Source organism: Pomacea canaliculata, linkage group LG3, assembly GCF_003073045.1.
Source record: "Pomacea canaliculata isolate SZHN2017 linkage group LG3, ASM307304v1, whole genome shotgun sequence".
NCBI lineage: Eukaryota > Metazoa > Mollusca > Gastropoda > Architaenioglossa > Ampullariidae > Pomacea > Pomacea canaliculata.
Window position 1 is genome coordinate 21,192,315 of NC_037592.1, and position 24,942 is coordinate 21,217,256.

General features: G+C 38.5%; 1 protein-coding gene across 1 annotated transcript; it reads right to left on the reverse strand.

The window, feature by feature from the left end:
- Positions 1-1,114: 1,114 nt before the first annotated feature.
- LOC112559558 (importin-7-like) lies at positions 1,115-24,881 on the reverse strand. The gene is given in 29 exon segments (XM_025230890.1): positions 1,115-4,226; positions 4,406-4,522; positions 4,780-4,921; positions 5,180-5,250; positions 5,559-5,624; positions 5,940-6,085; positions 6,451-6,671; positions 8,487-8,579; positions 10,832-10,926; positions 11,985-12,110; positions 12,535-12,601; positions 12,794-12,916; positions 13,467-13,585; positions 13,810-13,851; positions 15,800-15,969; positions 16,120-16,211; positions 17,181-17,294; positions 19,951-19,998; positions 20,399-20,463; positions 21,055-21,119; positions 21,296-21,387; positions 22,139-22,228; positions 22,330-22,489; positions 22,816-22,948; positions 22,951-22,973; positions 23,108-23,264; positions 23,504-23,541; positions 23,543-23,583; positions 24,691-24,881. Coding segments are annotated over 29 exon segments (2,892 nt in total). The 5' UTR covers positions 24,775-24,881; the 3' UTR covers positions 1,115-4,134.
- Between the last annotated feature and the right edge of the window lie 61 nt (positions 24,882-24,942).

Here is a 24,942-nt window from a genome sequence, read left to right on the forward strand (position 1 = left end):
CATATTCGAAACGTCGTTTACCAAAGTGGAAAAAAATGCGATAAGTGTAAAACAATTCGTGGTTATGTTGGAGAAAGTATCCGCTGATTTGAACGACAGCGTCTTAAATTATAAATCTTTTGACTAGATCACCTTGCTTCCACACCCACTATATAACCATAAGGACAAGGCAACGATTTAAAATATCAGTAAATCGGAGCTCTTCATAGCAACATTTAGATTATGTGAATCACAACGATGTTTAAAGACAAGCAAGGAACGTCCATTACGTGATCGACAGGGAACATAAGGAGTACATGACGTGATGACGGGACAGACACGTAAGTTTCTCGTTGGCTGCCAGCGACTTTCACCCCAAGCCGAAGGTAGACCACTTTGATGGACGTCGGCTGTATTCTTCCAACATGTCAGCTCTTACAAAAATAATAAAAAAATATCGTCGACATGGCTGTGTACAGTTCAGGTCTACGATTGATTTTAGAAAGGATGAGCAAACGAGAAAGCTTTGAATGGTAAAAATTAGTTTGGGTCTCTTTGGTAATTGCCATGAACTCCTCCGTTAGGAAGGATGTGTACAAGTTATGCTACAATCCCAAACACAAAATTGTGTATTTGGAAAAATAAGAGTTGTTTCAAACAATTACTATGCTTTTCATAAGAGCAGCAGGCACATTTTCGTGCCCCTAATTATGAAGAGGAAGACTGGCGACTGAGGACAGAAGTGCCAGGTGGGATGATTATACATGGCTGAAGAACTGTTAGCACTCTGGCGAAACAGCTTGACCAAATATAGCAGGCCAATTTTTAGATAATTTTGTATGGTCTACAAATATCTATTGGAAAGTGGGTGGGTGGAGGGCAAGGTCCAACACAACACCCCTGCATTAGGTAAAGGGCTATTCTCGCACTGGAAGGTAGCTTTGCTTCACCATTCTCCTCACATGTAGCAAGGCCACTTGCAAATGTCTATCAAGGTGACATCATAGGTAGTAAGCAGCATTGATGAAAAGATACTTTCCAGAACCGCTGCAGTTACCTTCATATTACTCTAGGAAGGAGAGAGAGAGAGAGAGAAAAAAAGATGTGGTAAAATATACATTAGACCACACCGCCATTTTCATGTAATAAAATCTGTATTTTTAACTGCAGCAATTCAAGAGCATATTTCCAACATTAAAGCATAATATTGTGAACATTACAAAGACTTGTATAATCTGATGATAATGCCTAATTATTTAATAAATGTCATGCAGAAGTATAAACAATTACAATATTTGTACACTTTAGGTTTCTTAAAATCTTTATTGATTTCATTTGAATTGCTTTAATTCAGAAGAGGAAACCAGCGCAAAGACGGCAGCATGGGGGAAAAAAAAAACCAAACAAACAAAAGTACAGTGCTGCTGGTGAATGAATCAAGACTTGAAAAATTAAGTCAAAGGTCTGAGTTGTAGCAATATGTCAGCCAAACCAGACTTTAAACCAAGCCAAACAGTGCTTTTTGTATGTATCTTCCAAAGAACTCTTAAAACCTGGATATTGGCTTGGCTTGTAATACAAAGAATGTTATGGTTTTCATATTGCTAAAAAAAGGTCATATTTAGCATGAAAAAAAATCTCAATACTTGAAAACAGGTAAGTTGCCAGTTATACCTAGTTTTGGATTTGTCAATGCTGAGCATTGCCTGCTGATTAAACTTTGATTGGCTGATTCCAGAAGGCCCCAAATAAGTACTTTCTTGTTGTTCGGGTTTCTAGATTCAACACAGGCTCACTGCTGTGGCATAATTTGTATTATTGCTCCATTGCATCAAAACAGGAAACTCAAGTCACAACAAAATAACTTCCATACTAGACAACTTGCACCATGAGACATTTGAGCAGATGTGTATGTTCACAGCACGGGTAGAAAAGCAGAGCATTTGTTGCCACACCAAACCTTCATGAATTTTTTCTTTAGTCCAAATTGCAAGAGGTTAAAATGCTCTGTAACATGTAACCATATACTTCATTCTGACATAAAAAATATATGTAAACTTCACACTTAAAACTTGCAGCACACTAAGTGATCCGGACTATCCAACACTCAGATGACCCAAAGTACAGAAAAGGACCATGACACAATAAGATGTCACAGCTGGCACTTCTCCCCCCCTCCTTGAGTCGTGCAACTTTCACACATACGCCGGAAACCTGACACATGGCAAGGATGGGATATATGCAGCAATATGCAAGCCTCCAATTGTTGACCATGGCACCAAAGTGATGCTTGGCCATATGGACTGTAGCTGCCAGCCCAGAGAGAATGGAAGACGCCAAGCGTACAACCATCTCTGGAAGATGGGCGGAAGAAGTGTATCACAGTCATGCAGAAAGGACATTAAACATCAGCCTAAAATCGAGGCTAAACACATCACCATACCCTCAAGCTTAAGGATCAGCCCTTAGCTTTCTGGGGAGACTGTGCAGCCTAAGCAGCACACAACCCTGCGCTATCTTAGACAGGGCTAGAGAAAACGTCTAGTAGGGAGCTGTTGTCTTCCCCTCAACAGCAAAACATACAAATCTTGCCCTACTTAATACAACAAAGTGAACCACAGGGTAAAAAGCCCTGAGGAGCAATACTTTGCATTGGCCTACCTTGCACCTTGGAGTGATCCACAGGGTAAAAAGCCCTGAGGAACAATACTTTGAATTGGCCTACCTTGCACCTTGGAGTGATCCACAGGGTAAAAAGCCCTGAGAAACAGAGAATGAGGAACAATGTGCTTGGCATGGGATGAATGTGAGGGGACTTGTCACATCTTTCATCATGCCTGCACCACTGATCTGACCCTCTCAAAAGAAGGGCTAGACCAAAATCATGTGACTGTGATATGCAAAATGTACTGAACCAAGCATGCAGAGGTGCATTAATATCAGAAATGCACCAACTTCATGGTAGTTCTTGCGCACCTAGCAAACAGGTGACTGATCTGCAGCCACTGCTAGCCAAGCCAGTAGTGGCGGGACAGACCATGCTGTGAAGGGGAGATGGAAAAGAAGGAGTTCAGGTAATTTGAACCCCAGTAGTACCAACGAGACAACTCAAGCCTTTCTCAGAACACCTTATTTTGTCTTAAACATCTTATATCGGACCAAAAAAAAAGAAAAAAGAAAAGAAAAGCTGCAAAGGTTGGAGAAAAAGGAAATTGTGTACATATCACAAACTGTTTCACATCTACAAGACTGTTACACATGCCACTAAACTGTACAGACACACCATCCTAAAAAAAATTAATAGGCATTACCATGAAGATACCCCCCAAAAAGCTTAAAATAGTGTCAGGCAGCTAAACACTTTAAAAACCTAATTTTGCAACCTGTACACATTTCAAGCAGAGACATCTGAATGCTGTGGCAGAACATATGCTCCAATTCCAAATGAAAACAAACTTAATTACAAATTGTGCTCAGCATATGGTTAACATTTTCAATAAGTGGAGATGTTGAAAGAACAATGAGAGTTCTTTTTATGCTTTTGCTGTATCTACGACATCTGTTCTGTTACAAAGGTAGGACAGTCTTTTCCATGTCTCTCCTTGACGCAGCCACTTGTCCCAAGTGAGTGATTCGTGATGAATCATTGCACTACAGCATCAAACTTTACCACTCAAACACAGCAGCCAGAAATTCAGCATACAGCTTCATCAATCTTGGAAGTTTCTTTTAAAGTTTACTACTTAATTTTCTTCATTTTTCTCTGTGGAAAAGCAGTGGATGGTAAAGGATGGTGAAGAAAAATTATAGGAAATTGGCACATTGACAGCTGACACTTCTCAAAAACTTCAGGTTTTTTATATATAAAAAGAGACTATTTTACAGCCTTTGCTGACTAAAATAATCTCTGAAGCCTTCATATTCAAAGAGCTAAAACAACAACAGATAAGATGTTAGATAAGAATAAAAATGAGACCTGTATGCTCAATCTCTTGTTTAAAAACAATATGGGATAAGGGCAGCAGAGGGGAAAAAAAAAAGAAAAAAAGAAAAAAGGACTGCATTTTGTGTTATAAGCTGAACAAAGCATTTTTGCAATGCTGTCTCCAGTCCACCATTGCATGAAAACTTGGCCTCACTTCTGGCAATGTCCAGTTAGGCATTGGGAGCTGCTCCAAAGTTAAAGGACGCAGGGACTTTGCGACTTGTGAAGATATAGCCACCTCCCTGTTCGATCTTTTTGGACTCTGAAAAACAAAGGCCTTCTGGTCATTTTCTCTGCATCATTGAAATTAACACATTATTTGTTATATGATAAAGCTATATTAGTTCTCCTTTGTCTTTAAAGGTAATAATTTGTTAAAACTGATTTAATTAAATGAGACTAAGAGATGTCTCCAGCTATACTTTCAACACTGAAACCTGCCTGAAGCAGCTTTTCTTTGGTCAGCAAGTTTGAAGATGTCTTCAATTTCCCGCTGCTGTTGTGGTGTTAACTGTGCTGTGAGAGCTGCATACCAGGCACTGTCCGCAGCCTGTAAATCTATAAACGAAGATCACAAACACTTGAATACATTTTTGTGATAAAAGTCCTTGAAAAATATCTGACAGTAGCACTATTGCAAATGCAGGAAAAAAAAGATAAAGACAACGATGATGCAATAGAACTAATTTTAACAATCCTGTCTATTAAAAATAACATTAAATGTTGAATTTTTATAGAACCATGCACATAAGAGATGGACACCATGCATGAGTGGCTCTTCATTGTGTTAAAATCAATAAAGGGAACTGTCTTACTACTGAGAATTTCCTTGAAAGCCACATATTCATCAACTGGACAGCGTTCATCATCTAAAGGGGTCTGAAAACTCTCTAGCTGCGTTTCCTCTGCCCCAGAGTCACTGTACTCGCCATCTGTGTCATCATCTTCATTACCAGCCTTTACAAACAAAAACAAGCAAAGTTACTGAAAGATAAAAATAGTGTTCCTCAAGATAATGCTGTGTAAGAACTATCATTTACCTGGGTCATTTTTGGCTATTCTAATTACTAAACAAAAGTCTCAACTTGTCTGATAAATCTAAATAATCAGCCATACAAACAACAGCCGTTTTAGGCAACGTCTAAGTTTTTCCTTTCTTGCTGTTTGTCAAATATTTTTAAATAATATATTGATAGACAGGAAATGGTGACCTACACCTTTGGCCAATCGTTCCAGGTACTGTTGACCCTCCTCATCAATCTCATCTTCATCACTGGCTAGCACCTCTGTTTAAAAAGAAAACAAAAAAACCCACCCACTTGTTAAACAGAACAATGGTAAGAAAAAAGACAGGAAAGCATACTTGAATTAAAAACCCAGCGAAGACAAATTTACTTCCAAATAAAAAGAAATGCTCAAAATAGTCTGATCAACTGCAACAACAGTTTTACTGAGTGTACAAAACAAGGTCTATAATTTAGCAGATCTTACTGAATATAGAGTACTCAGAAAGAGTCAGCAGTATGATTATTCGGGGTACTGATCAACACTGCTATGGTCTGATGACATAGTCAGGCAATATTACCACTCTTACCTGCATCATGATCAACTTCCTCCTCCTCCTCTTCTTCATCTGAATCATTTTCTTCCTGAGCATGGCCTTTAACAGACAAAGAGATAATGCAAATGCCCTATCTTTACCCTATTGCTTTATCGAGATCAATACTGGCATTTATATTTATTTTAGTTCAAGAAAGTCCCTTGTTAATGACTTAAAAGCAAGTTTTACTCAGCAATGGGAAAACCTTTTTGCACAGAACTTAAACTTGAGGTAACATTTAAACCTAAAGTTGATTTTTGATGAAAATAATAATAAAAAAAAATTAAAAAACCTTAAAAATACCAACACTATCCCCCCCCTGCCTTAAGGTGGGGTGTGGGAAACACGACATCAAAGAAGTGATAATATACTTACACGCATATGCTCGCTTTAGACCTTGGAAAAGTACCAGGAGAGCAGGCAACATCTCACTAGCCATGCTTGTTAACTCTGGAGGCCGGCTGTTGGTCATGGTCAGTAGAGAGCACAGCCCAAGGACACTCAGTTTGCGGTCATGAAGCCTACACACATAAACCAGAGCAAGGACTATCACAAAGTATGGTCAGGCAAAAGGTATAACTGGCAAACTGTATGCACGCATTAGAAATAAGTGTGCCAAGCAACTTTATCTACATTGATAACAAATCATCAATGCAGACAATTAGGTTTATGCAAATGCCTTGGCCAATAATGCAGAATTTGCTTTATCTCAATCTTGTTTCCATATACAGAGCGACAGCGAAAAAAAAAAAATTATAGCACTGTTGTAATTTTCTTGATAATTACAAAATAGTGTTTCATTAAACTATGTCTGCTGTAAAAAAATTTTTAAATAGATGAAATAAGCATCAACATTCACATTAGCAAATAAAACATGACAGCCTACCCTAAAAAGCAGTCAGCATCATGCAGCCACTGCTTGAGAAACTGAGCCAGAATAGACCCCTGAACATTTGGTATGTGCATGGCCGTGAGTGTGTCCAGCAGAAGCTGTGGGCGGGTATAGAGGGCTGCTATTACCACTTGCAGACACATGGTTCGCAGCTCTGAGGTCTGGACCTCTCTAGTCAGCCGTTGTAAGGCAAGCTCAACCAGCATAGGCAAAAGCTGTGCATAACAGAGAAAGCAACCCAAAAAATGAGCAAGTGCTCTATTAAGACAAGAACTGACTAATCACCTTTACTGATATATAGCACAATATTGTCCACAAAGTATACATCAATGAAAAAAGAAAGTTTTGATATCTGGAAGTTATGAACCCAGAAAGCCATGGTTATGGGCTTTTAGAAACGAGACTCCCAAATTTCTGTAAGCTGTCAGGAAGACAAAAGATATTCTTCCTACAGGATGCATCTGATTTTCAGCAGACTGGTCACCATGAATTGTGCACTTTTCCCTTCACAAGCTACCAGGGTTCCAGGATCAGGGATGGTGCCAAAAAAGGACCTTAAAAGACCTTTTCATGCATTCGTAAGACCTAAGTGACAGTCATCAATGCTTAATGTTCTTTCAAATACATGTATTCTAGTAATAATAATCAAAGAGTTAAATTTTTGATGCGGTTGATATTTAGATTAGATAACTTAAAAAGTGTCCTTAGCGCGCTGTTCAAGTTTCTTCTAAGTAATAATAATTGCAAAACCTGAAACATTCTTGGGTGTAATACAAAAGTCAGTTCACGTGCTCTCGCACGCACACTCTAACGGAAGAGAGAGAGAGAGAAATAGAGCTATGCACAGTAGTACTAGAAGTCAAAAGTTCAAGAAAGAGTAAGTTTCTAAAGACTTTTTAGAAAAGAGTGTTTTTTTTGCGGAATACGGAAGGGCAACTAGTGTTGTACAGATTGTAGACAAAACATGCGGCGAAAAATCGTCGGTATTTGCGCCAAGTCGACTCCGGAAATAAATTTGTGGTAATATTTTATCGATAAAGGACTTAAAAGGGTCACAGAGAAAATGTCTGTGGGAGAATGAAAGGACCGCATGGCAAATAAAAAGGACTTAAAACAATATAAAAGGACTTAAAAGGACCTTGCAAGGACCTGGGAACCCTGTTACCAAAAAGAGCAGACCTTATTTTGTGTACTATGCCACTATGCTTATCAAACATAATGTGGTCTAACAACTTGGACTTCACAATTCCATTCAATTTCTACACGACGACTTTACATGCCTGAACCATTTTAAGCATCACCATAGATCAGGGGTGAAGAACCCTTTTCAGCCTCCAAGGTATCATTCGCAGGTCATACAAAATTATCAACTGAAAATTAGCCTGCTATATTTAGTCAAGGCATAGAATAACTGCCTTGGCAGGGCCAGACCCTTAGATGATCAGTTTTGGGTAGGTTAACTTTTTCAATTACAACTGCAAACTGAAGATCTACATGATTTGATAATAATGTGATGTATAAGCCTTACTTTATATATGATGAAATTTAGTTTTTATATGGAAATCTTCATTGAAGTGAAAATTTAGACCCAGAAAAAAGTACTGTTGCTTCATCCAGGCCATTATGGAATGGAAAATGCTTCTCTTTTGACAAGAGTAAAAGCAATCTATCATGCTATTTCAATGTGATTGGCTTTGGGCGTTTGAATATTAAGGTGTTTATTTCTTGGTTAATGCAACTCAGCATTCCTGCAAATTAATATCAAAAGCTATCCATAGCTACTGCTCACTAAAATACAATCTAATTTTTGGCAGAGATGAGTCAATCTTGGGTCAGATTCCACACACACACACACACACACAAAATTATATTTTTAAAAAGACCATTACCATGGCTGGTGAAGGCATATGGGTAAATCTGCATTCGGCTTTGTCAGATGGGTGGGAACAGTGGGTGGGCAAGGCAAGATCCTTTAGTTTAGAGACTTACCATCACAGCTTTCTTGTAAAGCAACCAATAAAAACACTTACCATATCTACTTTTCCGCTGCACTGCAGCAATACCACTTCCATTAATTTGGCTGCATGAACCTCTGCATCTTCTCCTACATCCCCGGTCAACACCTATAAATAGATATGCACACACAATGATTCTTTGCTGGACAAGAAAGTGAGCAGAAAAAAAAAAACTGCTGGCCCATTAATAAAACCACTGCAAGAAGACAAATCAACAAGTCAAGAGTCAAGCTTTCATGGAGATGTGGGGGAAGGTACACAAATTTTGTAGCATTGTGAAAAACATTCTTATGATTAGCAGAATATAATCTCTTGGTTTGACCACACAAGCCATCTGCATGCCATCTTTGGAAGTTTAACTAGAATCCTTCAGTCCATTCTGACAGATAATGACTACAATTTGACCGACCAAGAAAAAGACATGTTTGAGAGTTATGAATCCATAAAGTCATTGCAGAAACTAACAGAAACGAGTCTCCCAAATTTCTGTTAGCAGATTTTGCCTCAGGCAGACAAAAAGTTAGTCTACCTGTAGGATAGCATCTGCTGACCCTCAAGAGGGCTGTCATGCCCTGAAAATCTTCATGTTTTTAACACTCACCAAACATAAAAACCAACAATAGCGACAATCAAATGTCACATCAAATACTAAATTTTTCTTAAGCTACATTGCGAAGCCTTTAGATTTATTTGTTCTCTCATAGTAAGATAAGTAATAAATTGCTAGCTCTGCAAAATAAACTTTGTTAAAATAGGCCACAAAGCAGGAACATTTTCTTACAATCCTCTCATTTAATCATTAATATTTTATGAGAAAGGGGGGGGGGGGGGGAGAGGGAGGGGAAAAAAAGTGGTGTTTTACGCCGTGCCAGCAACTGAGGCTATATCATGGCAAGCAGCCAGCCCTGTAAACGGACACCACGGGCAGAGAAAGAACAGCGTGCCCGAGACAAGAAATGAACTCTGGGCAGCCGACCTTCACTGTATTGGTGACAGGCGCTAACCGTTGTGCCACCGGACCGCTCTGAGAAAGGGGTACAAAATTAGTAGTGTGATCATTAACGTACAAGAACATGTACTGAATACCAATGATGTAGACTAGAAATTGCAAGCTGCTATCAGTCTTAAAACTAACAACAACAAAAAAACCCCAGTCACCTGCTTTTTTCTTGAGAATTATACACCAATATGCCCTGACCTCTTCCAGATTTTATATTGACTTATCACTATGGCATCTAATATAAAGTTGACAGTTACTACAACAACAAAAATACTGTCACTTCTTTCCACAAAGCATAACGATGCTTCATCAGCATCAACATTGCATTTCACTTTGTAGACCAACATGGCTTGGAAATGGCTTGCATTTATTTTTAGAGATTGGTAGATACAGGTGATATAAAACTAACCTGTAAATTTCAGCCTTCTAAACCCATCTTTTAATTATCTGGTAACAAAGTATGCAATTTATCTTGCCAGCAACAAGCGCTGCTATCAGCGTACTACATCATACTAGTGCACCATTCACATTGCCAGCAGTCAACAATGAGAGAGAATAAGCAACACTTGGAATTATTTGCATTTATTGTGCTATAGTAGCAGTTTTCCTGACCCGGAGAAAACTGCACAAATAAAACTATATGTTTAAACACGAGGATTCCCTAGTCTCAAACACATCAGAGGCACATGGCGATGATTGTGATCAGGAACGACTTCATATTAATATTTCCAATACTTGATCTGATTAGACCTACACCAATTTCATACATTTTATTATCAAGAGGTCAATAGGGTTTGCCTAAGTTTTAAAAAGCATTTTGATATCTGGGAGTTATGAACCCAGAAAGCCATGGTTATGGGCTTTTAGAAACGAGACTCCCAAATTTCTGTAAGCAGATTTTGCCTCAGGAAGACAAAAAGATATTCTTCCTACAGGATAGCATCTGCTACATTTGAGCGTCAGCAGTATACATTCTTTTAACTGACTATAAGTCACCATGAGATGTGCACTTTTCCCAAGTTATGTCATCCAGCACTTTACAAGTTCACAAAAAAAGAACAGTTATTTTTGTGCACCTGTCACTATATCAAAATGCAGTCTGACATGCCATATAGCCCTAACTACAAAAATGGCAGTGTCTTTCAGAATATCAACTTGTCTTCTAAGTAAAACACTTTTAAAGGGCAAAAGTTAAAGGTAACTTCAACAAAATGAATAACCATGCATGAAGTAAGAAGCAATTTTTTTCAAGGACAGGAAAAACAGCCAAAGTAATAATGAAGGTCAATGGCTTGCATCGTTAAAAAGTGCCCATAAATACCATACAAACTGAGAAACAATAAGAAGTAATCAGACATACCGTCTTGCACATGTCATAATTATCTCCAGGTTATGGCTTGGAAAGGAAAGCATCTGTGTCAACAGTCACATAGTTGTGAAGTGCTGGCATCATGTCTGTAAACATGAACACAAGTCACTATATGTGGTGAGACAGGACTCAGGCATGAACGAGGGGAGAAGAACACATTCAGTAAACAGTATAATGTTCTCATGTCTACTCCACTTGCGCTTTGTTAAGTGTAAATGAAAATAAGTACAAGTCAATACACAATCACGAAAAATAGAGCATCTACAGCACACTTCTACTACTCCCTGCAAATTTTAAAAGTTTCAACTTAGCTGGTCAACCCTGCATGTTCGTCAGATGGTAAGTAAAGAATGTATAGCTATCATGGAAGTCACAAAATGACACATGTAATTAAAGGACAATGGTTAGCAAAAATCCCTGGAAATAGAGCATTAAGTATCACAAAAACATTCTGGTGGTATTTTATGACAAGAAGACACAAGAGATTTCATATCAATATTCTTCTCCTAAGCCTCATTGGATTTGTTGAGAAAACAGGAAGTGACGAAAGGGAAGTATTTCTAAAATTAGCGTTGTCTGCATAAGCTGAATTTCAAGAGAAAAATGCAATCCCTGGTAAAAGAAAACAGACCAGGATGTTTGTTGCTGGATGTTCTCTTCAACACTCAGATGGAGTTTGTACTCATTTAAGAAATCCTACAGATAATGGCAACAAACTCCAGCAGAGTAACTTTGTTCAGAGATCTATATATACAGATCAGAACTATGCTTTGCTCAAATGCCATGCTAACTTCATCCCCACACAATACTGAAGAATTTGCTCAAAACATTTTTAAAGTGACTGTTATCCAGTCACTTACACAGTATTAGCAAGCCTTGGACTTTCACTAAAACAGAGATTTTCTTCCTTTAGCAGTGCCAACGATGCAAAAGCATGAGTTGTTAAAACCAATTATGACTGCTGATAAAAAGCTCAAAGAAAGATCAAGTACCAGATATGCCAAATCGATGCTTTCTACACCATTCTGGCATGCAATTTAATTCTGCTTTCCTAGTGGCAGGTGAAAATGCAGATGTTTGAAGGATATATCTTCAAAATTAAGTATGATTATGTACTCATATTTTGGGAATTGATTTTATGCACCTGTAAAGTAGTCAATGCCATCTTTCTTGAACATCTGGTAGACCATGGGAAATACCTCCCACATGTGACTGGAAACCTGAGCACTAGTTAGGCTGTAGATAAGGGACAAAACCTCCTCGTAGAAGTCTGAAAATATAAATTGTAGCATTCAATGTGAAAATGATGCATGTGATCCACTAAAGGAACTTGGAAAATAAAAATTTCCTTGTTAATTCTCTTTTAAATACTTTTAACCCATGCCCTTTGTGCCAAACCCACACCACACACACACTAGTACATGTAAGCACTATATGAATACATATTCGATTTTCAGCTTGTACTTTTTAGCTAAAATCCCTAACAAAGCAAGTGCTTGGCAAGCAATAGTTTTATACATTATTTTAAGTCTACTTCTAGAATTTGATTAAATGACATGAAGATATGTTACTGCCTATGAGCACAATTAGACATGCTTGACCTCTTGGGACTAGTTGGGTCCTAGATCAAAGAGAATAATCCTGGCCATTCAGTTGTGTGAATTTTGCATGTTATATGTATAAGATGTACGAACCCATGATGTTTTGCTGTAAGATGATGCCAATGACATTAAGCACAATTCCTTCCAGCTGCAGGATGATCTGCAACACAATTACGTCATAAAAATCAGAAGAAAGCGGCATGAATGATGATGAGAGGTCAAAACTAACATCTGTTAACGGCTCACATGAATAATCACTTTCCCGTGCATTCTGTACTGAAGCCACAAAAATGTCATTCATTCTTGCTTGCGCCAAAAGAACCCAGAGTAGTTTTGCAATGAAATAAGTCACCTCTTTTTGATCCTCCATTACATTTAAGATGGTCTCCATTGTGTTGAGAATGCCAAGAGCTGTAATAGCTTTCTCTTCTGAGCCATCTGTATCTGTATCTAAAACCTGGGCAAATGTTTGGGCCTGTGGGTAAAGAAAGAAGAAAATCATTACTAAGTACCAAAAAAAAAAGGTGGGTGAGAAGGAAAGCAAATCTTATAAAAAATGTAGATATCTTTAAAAGTTTTTGAAAAACTTGATGCTAGACCCATGTTCTGAAATTTGCTTGGGAGTTATAAATCCATAAAGTCATTGCAAAAACTAACAGAAACAAGACTCCTCAACTTCTGTGAGCAGATTTTGCCCCAGGCAGACAAAACATTGGTCTAACATGCCCTGAAAGTCTTCTTAATGTTGTAATTCCTCAAGTACTTTATTTACTGTAACCAGGAAATCTTTAACCAATTTTAAAACTGAACACTTTCTTCAGAGGAGTTATGCAATGACAATGTGCTCTCAAATACCAGCAAGCAAAAAGGCACCTTTAATCTTTGCACATATATATATTTTAATGTTGGCAAGACAAAAGAAATTAAAATCACCTGTGTTTAAAGCCCTCTGTTAGAGTAAAATAACCATGAAAAAAAAAAAAAGAGAGGACATGAATTAAAAGGTAAATGTTCAGGCCACGCACCAGATGGCTGGTCATCTCTACAGCCAAAGGCGTGACCTCCTCCACATAAGTACACACCAGACGCTGCATCACACCAGTCAAATCGTCATTTTCTGTCTCCCGAATCACATTCAACAGTTCTGCTCACAAACATTACCAAGGTAAAATTTGAATGATTTACTCACGAACAAAACAATGTCGCATCTATCTTTAGATAAATATTAATAAAAACTCCAGTTATCTTTTTTTACAAGGTCCAAAGAACACAATGCTGATGAAAACCGTCACAATACATGTTGTCTTCTAACAGATATCCAAGAAGAGAATAACAAATTAAAAAACTCCAAGACAGACAACTACTCACCAAAGACAACTGGTTTAATGAAGGGCTGCAAGTAGACTTTTGCTGCAAAGATACACAAACACACACTTGATTTGAAATCAACTGGGCGAACAAGGAATATACTGTGAGGAATAGTCTGTTTTAAGAACACAATCCTCTTTTCATTCTATCTTATTATCCAAGTTAATGCAAAAATAATCAAATTAAGGCCTGACACGTCCCGAAAAAAATTTGTTACATATCACTACTACCTTTGAATGGAAGTTCAAAAAATGCTTTTATATCACATTTCATGCTATTGGTTGCCATGGAAACAATCTAAACTAGCACACAGACTTAAAAATTTTTTTTTTTTATAACTCTGTTAATTTTGTGAGTAGGCTCAAAAATTCTTTTGAAATGGTTATCCAAAGGAAAGATCTACAGATGAAAGATCGTATGCAAGGAAATAAGCAAAATCAACTTTACATGTCAATTAAAAGTTTTAAGGTTCAAAAGTCACCAAACTGTGACCAAAACAAGAAATTGAAAAACAGAGGAAAGAAAAAGTGAAAAGCTTAGTAACTACTACATATTTTTGAAAAAAAGCGCTCACAGAAATCTTAGATATGTACAAAGAAAATCTCAACCAAATTTTAGGTCTGTATCACATGTCAACATTAAGTTGTATAAGGTTTGGAAGTAAATAAACTAACAAAAACGAGAAACTGAAAAAGCAAGAAAAGATAAGGCGAGAGCTTAGGAACTCTGTTTTCTCTAAGCACTTCATGTAATGTATGTGTTTGATGGAAAATGTAACCACCTTTTAACGTTTTCCTAAAAATAACTTTAACATAACTCATACAATTAATTATTTTACTATCAGTAAAGTCAGCATGGATGCTGTTGTGTCCAATTGTTGACTAGGCTGCAAAAGAAATACAGAGTAATAAAAAAATGGTGTTTGCAAAGATTAAGCTACACAGTTATAGGTTCAGCTAGTTATATAAAGGTTCAGTGTCCACTAGCTTCATAGGTTTTGCCATATCTGGTCTCTTCATATCTAACATTAAAGGACGCTGCCTCACATATTGCTTCTTTTTTTGTGAGTACTGAAGTAGCAGCATTAGTAGTAAAAACTCTGTGCTTATCTTTCTTAGCCAGCAGCTGCAGGGTGATGGGATGAACATCATATAATTCTTTCATTAAGGAAATTAGTTTAAAAGCGTCTTCAAACTGCACCCTCAGGAACGAAAATCTTTGGGGTGCATAACTATTCATATAATCTAGACATACATCATCAAGTACACCAGAATTTTGAACAGCTGCTTGTATTCTATATGCTAGGATTATTTTATAAATGATCTCTGTATTCACAAAGATTAAAGATGCATGATTTTTGTGGCTAGGTGGTTCCTTATGTCCTGTCAGATTTCTGGAAAAGGTACCAGCTGTCTGGCCTTTTAGAGGCGCTTTCACAATCTAATGATAAAGCCAGTAGTGTTTACATATATAATAATATTGTAACTAAATTACAAATGACCCATTAAAAAATGTGCAAATGATATAATGCTCGATCTATTTCCCTACATTTCAGATAAAGTAGATAAATAACAAGCATTTCAAGTTTGGTCAAATGTGCAAACATTCATACCTAGTCCTGTTTATTATTGAGATTTGAAGCAGAAATCAAAGCTTTACATTTTTTCTCTCAGGATGCTTACCACATAATGGATGACGATTTTGACAGCAAAATTAAGTTCAGTAAGATACTTCTTTTTAGCTGCTACAATCTCAAAAAATTAAATTCTTTGTCAAATCGAAGGGACGTGTCTGGGCCCTTAAACAGTAACGCAGTTTTTTAAACACTGGCACGAGTTACAATATATAATTCGTTGGGATGCAACCAAGGACCAATATACAGAAAATGACTTGGGTAAAAGCCCTTCATGATACACCCATGACATAATATTATCAACAGACAGGATGCGGTTCTTAAGTATTATCCAAAAGTCATCAATATATTGGACACCTCTTTCCTGCTCTGTGATAAGCAATCTGCAGAGCCAGGGCTGCGCTTCCACTCGCACTGGGAGATCTTTGTCAGTCCAGCAGCAGGACTTGACAGCCTCCACTGCCTGCACCATGTTATTTTCGCTATGGAACTTGAGTTCGCAAAAATAGCGTATCACCCACGGCATGCTGTTGTAAAAGTGAACAGCAGATCTAGACATTTTACCCAAAAATTAAGTAAAAACAAACAACAAAAAATTTAAGGTGATTACATATACCAAGCATTAAAACTCCTCTACTCTGTGGCATGAAAACAGTTTACAGCAGATTATGCTGTACTCTGGCCTCAGAAAGGCCATGTGGACTGCGTGAATTCTGGGAAGATCATGTGTGGTAAGCATGAGCTCAGCTTGGTCCTTGTAAATTTTCCTCTGCAATAAAACAAATGCAGAATGACACCTGCATAACAGAGGCACTAAAAATTTATTTCTCTTTAACTTAATCAGATGATCTCTCAAAGCTATCAGAAAGTGGACTCTGCCAAACCACACTTGTGACCAGCAGCATACCTGGCATAATGTAAGGCTGTGAAGTGCTGTGGTTGACCAGATGCAGAACAGCAGAAGGAAGTGGACTGATTAAAGGAGTGTAGAATGCAAAGGTAGTCAAAGCTCCACTTTAAGAAGTTATGATATCTGCCAGAGATATATTCTGATAAAAGACTAGATTGCACCACCGCCTGTACTTCATTGTGCTTGAATTGTTAAGCTGGGCAAGACCACTGAAGGTAACACTTGTTTATAAGCATCCTTAATCCAGAAGGACAAGTCTGTACATAGATCTACCTAAGTCTAGCAAAAGAGGAAGAAAGTACCAGCTGGACATTCCAATCTGCCAGGATGGACATCCACAGATATTCCTTAGACACTCAATGGGTCTTACAGATCATTGTGCCTGGAGGAAGACGGACAGTCCAGTTCAGGCTAACACAAGACAACCCTTATTCTTAGCCATTAATGATAGTTGCGGAAAGGTTTTTTTTTTAAACAAAAAAACTGAAAACCATTCCCCCAAAGGGGGGGGGGGGCAAGAGAAAGTTACACCCATTTGAAAGGGTTTATCTAAAAAAAAACCAAAAAAAAAAACCACACACAACACACAAAAAAAAAACAACAAACAAACAAACAAACAAAAAAAAAAACCCCCAAACGTAAAACTGAACCATTTTAAAAAATCAATAGATGGCTGGCTGAGTGTACATTTTCTGTCCATCTATCCCCCATCAGAATTGCCACCAGACTTGACATATAATGTAAGGATAAACTAACAGTCAGATGAACCATGACTGCTTACTGACAAAATGGACTGCAAACAGCCTGGTCTGCACTTCAAACCATTACCTGGATGCCAGCCGTGACCAGAGGCTCAATGTGTCCTGTGATGAAGAAGCAGCTAGTTGCACAAATGGTATGAATGACGGACAGAAAGCGTTCCAAAATGAACAGGAAAGAAAGCTGGGAAAGCAGACAGTGAATCCAAAAATGAGTCTGCTTTGAAGATCAGGAACAGTCTGGTTTTTAGCGTTCAGGGATCAGTCACCGCTCTCTAACATTGTGCACAGGAATCATGTGATGAGAGTTTGTAATACAAAACAGAGCAAACTCCAGGACCTCAATAATGTTTAAAATTTTTTCTTTCAAGCAAAGGAAAAAAAAAAAACAAACAAAAAAGCAAAACAAAAAAAAAACATTGTCAACTGGCAGTAGAATGTACTAAAACAAGTTAAACTACATTTCTATTGCTTTAAGCATACTTTAACAGCTCACCTTCAGCAAACCTCAGCAACAGCCCCGATCATGTTTAAAGCCCATCTTTGGTCGGGTATCAAACTTGGTTGTGTAAGCACAACCATTACAGACCCCATGGCTGGTTGTTAAGTACTTCTTTCGCCCCTGCTGCCTGGGTCTCGTGGCTGAATGGTATACTGTCTGTGGGCCTGCCGATTACTGGCCGACAGAAGTTCTCTCAAAATACATCTGTTTCAAAAAAAAAGTGTGGGGTAGATTCTTGTTCGTGGTGAGCTCTGTGCGCGGTAGCACACATTATGGTACTATTAGTTTAGACATTCCCTGTCCCAAATCATTTCATGGCCTGCGTGTGACTATGCAGGGAGCCTTGCTATCATACTGGGATGGATACATTATAGAATAATCATCTTCTATTTCGGTTCACCAGTATTCACTTACCTGCACCTTTGGGCCCTCCAGATATCAAACACAATCTTGTACCTCCCTTCTTGTTGAAGAGTGCAGCCCAAATCACGTAGGCACAACTTCAAAGCCTGTTATAGGTCTCCAATCGCAATGACATTTCCTCGCTCCTGGATGCAACAAGCCATCACCCTGCAAACTGGTTTAAAAATTTGACACCAATCTATGTCATCTCTACTCGTTCTGCCTTTCCTTTCTTATTTTTACACTGTCAGGTGCCCTTTCACTGCATTCCCCTCCCAAAATGATTCAGAATTTTATTTTGTCCCAGATCTCTCTTTAGATACAGCATAATCTCGCCTACTATGCTAGTCCTATCGGGACGAGCAAAAGTGGCATAGTACGAGGTTCATAAAAAACGGCTTTATTGATTCAGTTGACCCGTCAGTTGATAAGCTCTCAGAATTGCGGCTCGATGTTCTTTCGCGGATCTCATAGCATCTCAAGTTGTCTTAGTCCATGGTTCTCAAAAGATTTCGGACCACTGGACACTTATTTAAACATCACTTTGCTGACATATGAGATGTCAGCCGCGGACCACCTGACTTATTGCCTGCGACCACATTTTGAGAACCACAGTCTAGTCCTGATCCGCGTAGGCTGTGCTATCCACACCAGGCTTTTCGGCGCTTCTCTTCTTGTAAGAGCGGCGCTCCAAGCTATCTGGTGCTTAACTCGAATGGAACCAATTTCCTCCTCGATTCTCGTCCTTTTCGATCTTTCCTCCACTGCACAGGCATCTCCCCCATCGTGAAAGACCCCCCAGATGGACGCGCTCGCGGAATTTCAACAACTTGCTGCCTTTACAAAAAGTGATGTATAGCGAGAGTGGAGTGCATAGTAATTTTTTGCATTAATTTTTGTTGGCCGAGCAATGCATAATGCGAGATTCGACTGTAGTCTTTTTTTTTGTCAGGTACAGCGGATGTAACACCTTACCCAAGCTTCATGGCAGGAAAGAATGGTTGGACCAGTAACCGAGTGGAAATCAAAGCACACACAAAGGCGTAATGCCTAGTGAAGGCGAACTGCTTCAACATGAGCATCTCAAATACCCTTAACCTCCATCCTACCCTGAAGTTGAACTCATTCTTTTCTACTGGTATGGGGAAGTTTGGCCTTCGAACAGTGAGTTATCTCCGCTTACATTCTGATTGACTGTTATGGTTGAATTCTTTAACCTGACTGGGCGAGCATGAAAGAATAAGAAGCGTATAAGCTTTACACAAAAAAGCATCAATCAAATGTTATACCAGCGGTTCTCATTCCTTTTTACTTGTGGACGCCCCCCATACGAACAAAGGTACTCCACCGCCCCTAGCAGCAATCGTAAGGCTAATTTGCATAATGACCGGGTATAAGAAACTTTAAAAAGAAACACCTTCGCGCCCGCCTTGTAAGCCGTTGGGGGGGGGGGGTGATAGGTGCGCCCCACAAGTTTGAGAAACCGCTGGTTTGACCGCTAAATGATAGATTCCTTCTAAGCTTTAACAACCCTGTATAACAGATTTTTAACAAAATGCATGGGTGCCTGTAGCAGCAAACTACTTACCATATTTCAACCTACGATATCTCATGAGGGTCATTTTTTTCCACGATCTCCTCATCTTCATCGACTGGTGGCACATGAGTGAAAATGGACATCTTGGATCAAAGTCTGCCAAAAAAAAAACACGGAAGAGGGCAGCATTATGAACACTGTAAGCAGTAAAATCATGACCAGCAATAACCAGCCTTACAAGTATTCCAACACAAGTGGGTCTACACAATCTTCCGATGTACGATAGCAACAAAGTGTAGATACCTCACGCTCTCTAGATTAATAAACGGATCTGCTTTCTTCTCTCAGTCGCATGCACGCACAGCACAACTGCGATAACTAAAAGTACATGTTTCCTACCTGCATGTGGCTCTCTGATAGATTTTCCAGATATGCGCATGCTAATCGCTGAAAATACACAATGCTTTTATTAAGTTAAACATATCAACACATAAATTTGACTCCCAGTGCACTGCATACATACATTTGTCAAGGGGAAAATACTCTCGATCAGACACCAATGCTTCAGTAACATGCCAGGAGGCAGCGGTATTGCGAGGTTCAAAGATAAGATAATAAAACAATCGAGGGACCTAGTAGTGCAGATAATGCTTTTCAGCACGCCACACTACCACGCCGAAATAGGTGTTTACAAAATGATGCAACGGACATTCTGACAGATAGCACAATGTAAAAACTAGTGCTCAAAAACAGACTCGCGATCGGGGGAAAAGACCATGAATGGGATCAATAAAATAGTCACCACCGTTACCCCTGTTGATTAGTTTAAGGCCTGCTGCATAACTACGGGAAGCCACAACTGCTTGAGACAATACTGGTCCATTAGTTCATCAACACCTGTTAGAATACCAGCTGAAGGAAAACCAAAACAAAAAGAAGACCAAGACTTTAACAGATGACACCATTCTACAGTTCTGCCATTAGTTTTCTTCCCTTTTTGTTAGTGCAATCAAATTTACAAGTACCTACTTACATTGCTATGTAACTTGGGAGAATTATTTTATCCGAAGCAGTAATATACAGTTGCCGTCTCAAATTATGAAGTTCAGTTTACATTTTCATCTGTTTGAAGCATACTTTATTATCTTACCAAGATGCATGAATGACGGGCATCTATTGACATTTACTTCTTTGCTTGCAGTTGCCTAAGGACTGGACGTTGCATAAAAATCTTGCCTGAGAGCAGCCTCCACTGCTTTTTATTTTTGGTTAAAGCACTTGAGTCAGTTTGGATGTAGTGCAAAGCGCATAGTTTGAGAGAGATTGATATTTTAGCAGGTTTCACACACAGATGAGTAAGGAAAACTTAATACAATCATCACCACTCTATGTTACAGCTTAAACCTAATTAGATGAGTAGAGTGACAAGTAATAAAATAAAGTAATAGAACGTGTTTAAAAGACAACTTTATGTGAAGATATAGCATAATTTGATTCTCTCACCTGAAAAGTTTTCAGGTACCATTCTGAAAAACTGGGCATATTCCTTGATGAACATTAGCCCAGGACTAAAAACGCGGGATACATTATCCTCCATATCTGGATACAACACGCAGGCACACAAATTAATTGCTCGTTATTTTCGGGAGCATTAATTATTCCTTTGCAAAAACAGCCGAGTCTTTCTAAAATTATCACGTCAAAAAAAATGCTGTACAGATAGATGTATCAGAAAAGATGTAACCTTTCGAAAACACGTGCTAGGATGTGCACGCCATTTTTAACTTTCCACCATGCAAGCTCCGGACGTTCTTCTTCATCAATTTGATTAGTTTCCTGGAAAAAAAAAGTCTATGCTGCTGCACTTGATTCCATATATCATCTAACATTTAAGTACAATAAAACTAGACAAATTCTAGTTGTGTGCGTGTGTAGAACATGATAATTAAACAGTTTAGCTTGAACATAAAAACATCAGTGTATAGGTGGCAAACAGAATTTGTGTACTTATATAAAAGCACAAAAAAGCCCCCACATTTCTAGAAGCAGACGAAAGGATAATAGATCTGAAAAAAAATGTGGCAAGGCACACAAGTAAAACAATATATTAAAGAATACACCATTTAAACACAGAGAACAAAGAAAAGCATAAAAAAACAGTGGTCTTTAGACACACAAGCAATAATGGTATGAACAATGAAAACATACTGCTTAGGCAATTGTGGCAGAAGGAGGATATTGGTGTTTTAAGGCTATACCATGGCAAAGCAGCCAGCCCTATAAATAGATGCCATATGCAAAGAAAGAACAGCCGCCTGAGGCGAAAGCTGAATCAAGGACAGCCAACCTTCACTAAAGGCACTAGCCAATGCACCACTGACCACCTCACTGGAAGTGAGCACAGCTTACATAATTTTAACTCATTCTTGGAGCTTCACATACACTAGGAGGATAGTGTTAAAAACATGTCATGCTGTGGGTGTCTAATGACAGTTGTGATTTAGAACATTAGGCTGCATATTAAAGGCATATTCTTTGAGTCTAAACAGCAACATAGTTCCTTTATTAGCCATACAGGAGAACTCACCAGTGGCACATCATGCTCTACGATTTGACGAATAATTTCCATCCACTGTGTGAAGACTTCCTTTGTGACCACATCCTGAGGCAGGTAATTCTGCATAGCCAGATCAGAATATTGTACATTAGATTTTTAATTTACACTGTGAATTAGTAAATATGGTTATCTCAATAAAGCATATTTGCCATATCCAGTACCTGTGTGAAGGCATAAAAGATCTTTAGAATCTGTTTCTGCAGAAGATTGGACAGTTCTGATGGGTCTGGCAGCAGCTGGAACTGCATACGCTGGTAGAGCAGGGGCAGCATCAATTTCATTGTCTGGTCCATTATTGATCGTTCCTCACAGCGCTTATACCTGTATATTCCAACATCATACTAATTAAATGAAAACATAAATCTCCACAACCATACCTTGTAGTTTGTCTCTAACATGCCAGAAAACAACGTTAATATTTGCTAGAACAATCAAAAACACAAACATCAATTAAGTATATTTGAATAGCGAATTAATATTCTTTTCCGCTGGTGTACTCTGCGACAAGAAGTAACTGCTTGCATTCAACAGTTGATTCCTACCTCCCTAGATATCTTGTCACATTTAATATAATATCTTTGCAGTGAGGCAACAGGCCATGCCCTCATAGAAAAAAAAAAATCAACAAATAAATGTCAAACACTTACTCATATACCTTGACCAGGTGATAGATGGACATCAAAGCTCCCATCCAGGCTGCATGATTTTCTGATTGTACATACATGGCCATCTTTTTCTGCAGCATTAGGCAGCGTCCAGGAAAGTCGCATTTGATTAGGGGCTAATGCAAACACATAGCTGAACTCTGGAAACAAAACACCACCAAAAAATATTTCACGAATTGTATGTTGTTACGAATTGTTAGTATGTTGTTATGATTGAGTTGATGATTGCAACAACTAAACAACCAACACATGCCACGGCTTTGCAACTAATCACCTGATGACATCTGGGGCATGGATGATGGCCTCAATAATGTGTTCTCGAATGGTCTGCCGATCCTGCTCGTGGATACTGAAAGGCACAGGATCTGCAAGGTTTTCCACTTCCTTTTCACTCCAGAACTGCGTTACCATATTTTTGAGATAGATTACACCTGTTGATTTAGGAACACATCTCAATTAGCAAAACATTTTTCATTTCCTCTATATGGTATGCAATTTTATCAGTGATTAGGTTTATCCCTCAAATAAAAAGAAAATTTTTAAATTATCTTGAAAATAATATAATTTTCTACCAATGCATGTAATGTAGGAAGAGGGAAAATCTTTATAGCGCACTATGATAGAGTTTCTTGCTAGCAAACATTCTGGTTGTGATAATTGGAACACTGACCTGCTTGCCGAACAGGCATGTCAATCTGGTCTGTCATCCACCCTGCAGAAGCACTGGGCGAAACCGATGATCTTGTGAACCTGGTGTTCAAAAAACAATATAGTTGTGCAAAACAGATGTTGGGACAAACTAAATACAATGCAAAACATAATGAATGTCTTTTTTGATCAGATGGAAAGAGAAACATAAAATCTTCATTATTTTGCTGCTGCTGTGTGTGAAATATAGTGACAAGAATTATTATGTGATATGTGAGCTTTTAAAATAAGTCAGGGTTCTTTTTATACTTTCAGACATCTGGTATAACTGGATTTGGCTTTATCTCCTAGTGAAAATAATGAGCCCTGGAGGGTTGGGCGTGGCTAACTTTAAGACCGATGGCTTGCCCAGGAGGGGCGAAGGGCTAAAAAAAAACTATTGATACAGAACACTAATATTAATGTGATTGCTAATTACGGATGCAATTTTTATTAAATACTTGCTTTAGCTGTTTTGATACTCCCTTTTTAATAAAATCGCATGGCACTCCCCAACAGACACAAGTAAGTTTAGCTTCTAAAGACAGAACAAAGAATGGCAAATATTCTATGGACATGGTGGAAGTTCATTTCAAAATTCTGGATTGAACTAGCGATCTGAATCTGACTTAAAGAGATTATTATAAGCAATTTTGAACTTACTATGAGTAAAAGGAATTTTGCTTCATTAACATTTCTTTAGTTGGGGGGAGGGGTGTTATTTCTAACCAGAACTGGGCCTGCCTACCAAACCATGAGGCTCGCAAAAGAACGTGATTAACATTCTAGATTGGAAGTATCTTTCTACTTGTTTAAAAAAAACGGGGCACGAAAGCATTTTATTAAAATTATCGTCATTACTAATAAATTGTTTTACTGCACGGAACAAACAATGAAGAATTCAAAAGCGATTGCTTAAATCACGCTATTCAGCATGCTCTTGTTAGAGAGTGGGGAGGGCGAATGAGTGTTTTTACGCCGAGCAAGCAATTATAGCTATATCACGCCAAGGTAGCCCGCCCTGTAAATGATGCCCATGCAGAAAAAGAAAAGCGTGTCGAGACGAAAGTTGAAACCCAGCCATACTTCATTGTATTGGTGACGGGCGCTAACCGTTGCGCCCTTGCCGGATAGAAATATTGAAACTCGACGAGTAAAAATTCCGTATACCTCTGTTAGCTGTTTTTCTGCTTCTTCGCGTTGACTTGGTTCAAGTGTAGCTCGAAGAACGTCGACAAGCTTGGATGGATCCATCTTTTATGAAAATATCCAAGTTTGCAGTTCTGCGGAATGTTCAACGGCCCAATACCGCGTGCGATGTCGATGGCAGCCGCGCCAAGAGAGGCTGACGTAGAGGTCAGAAATGATACTGTCCTGTGTACGACTTCATCTGTACGAAATAATCGATAAAGTTTTACGTCA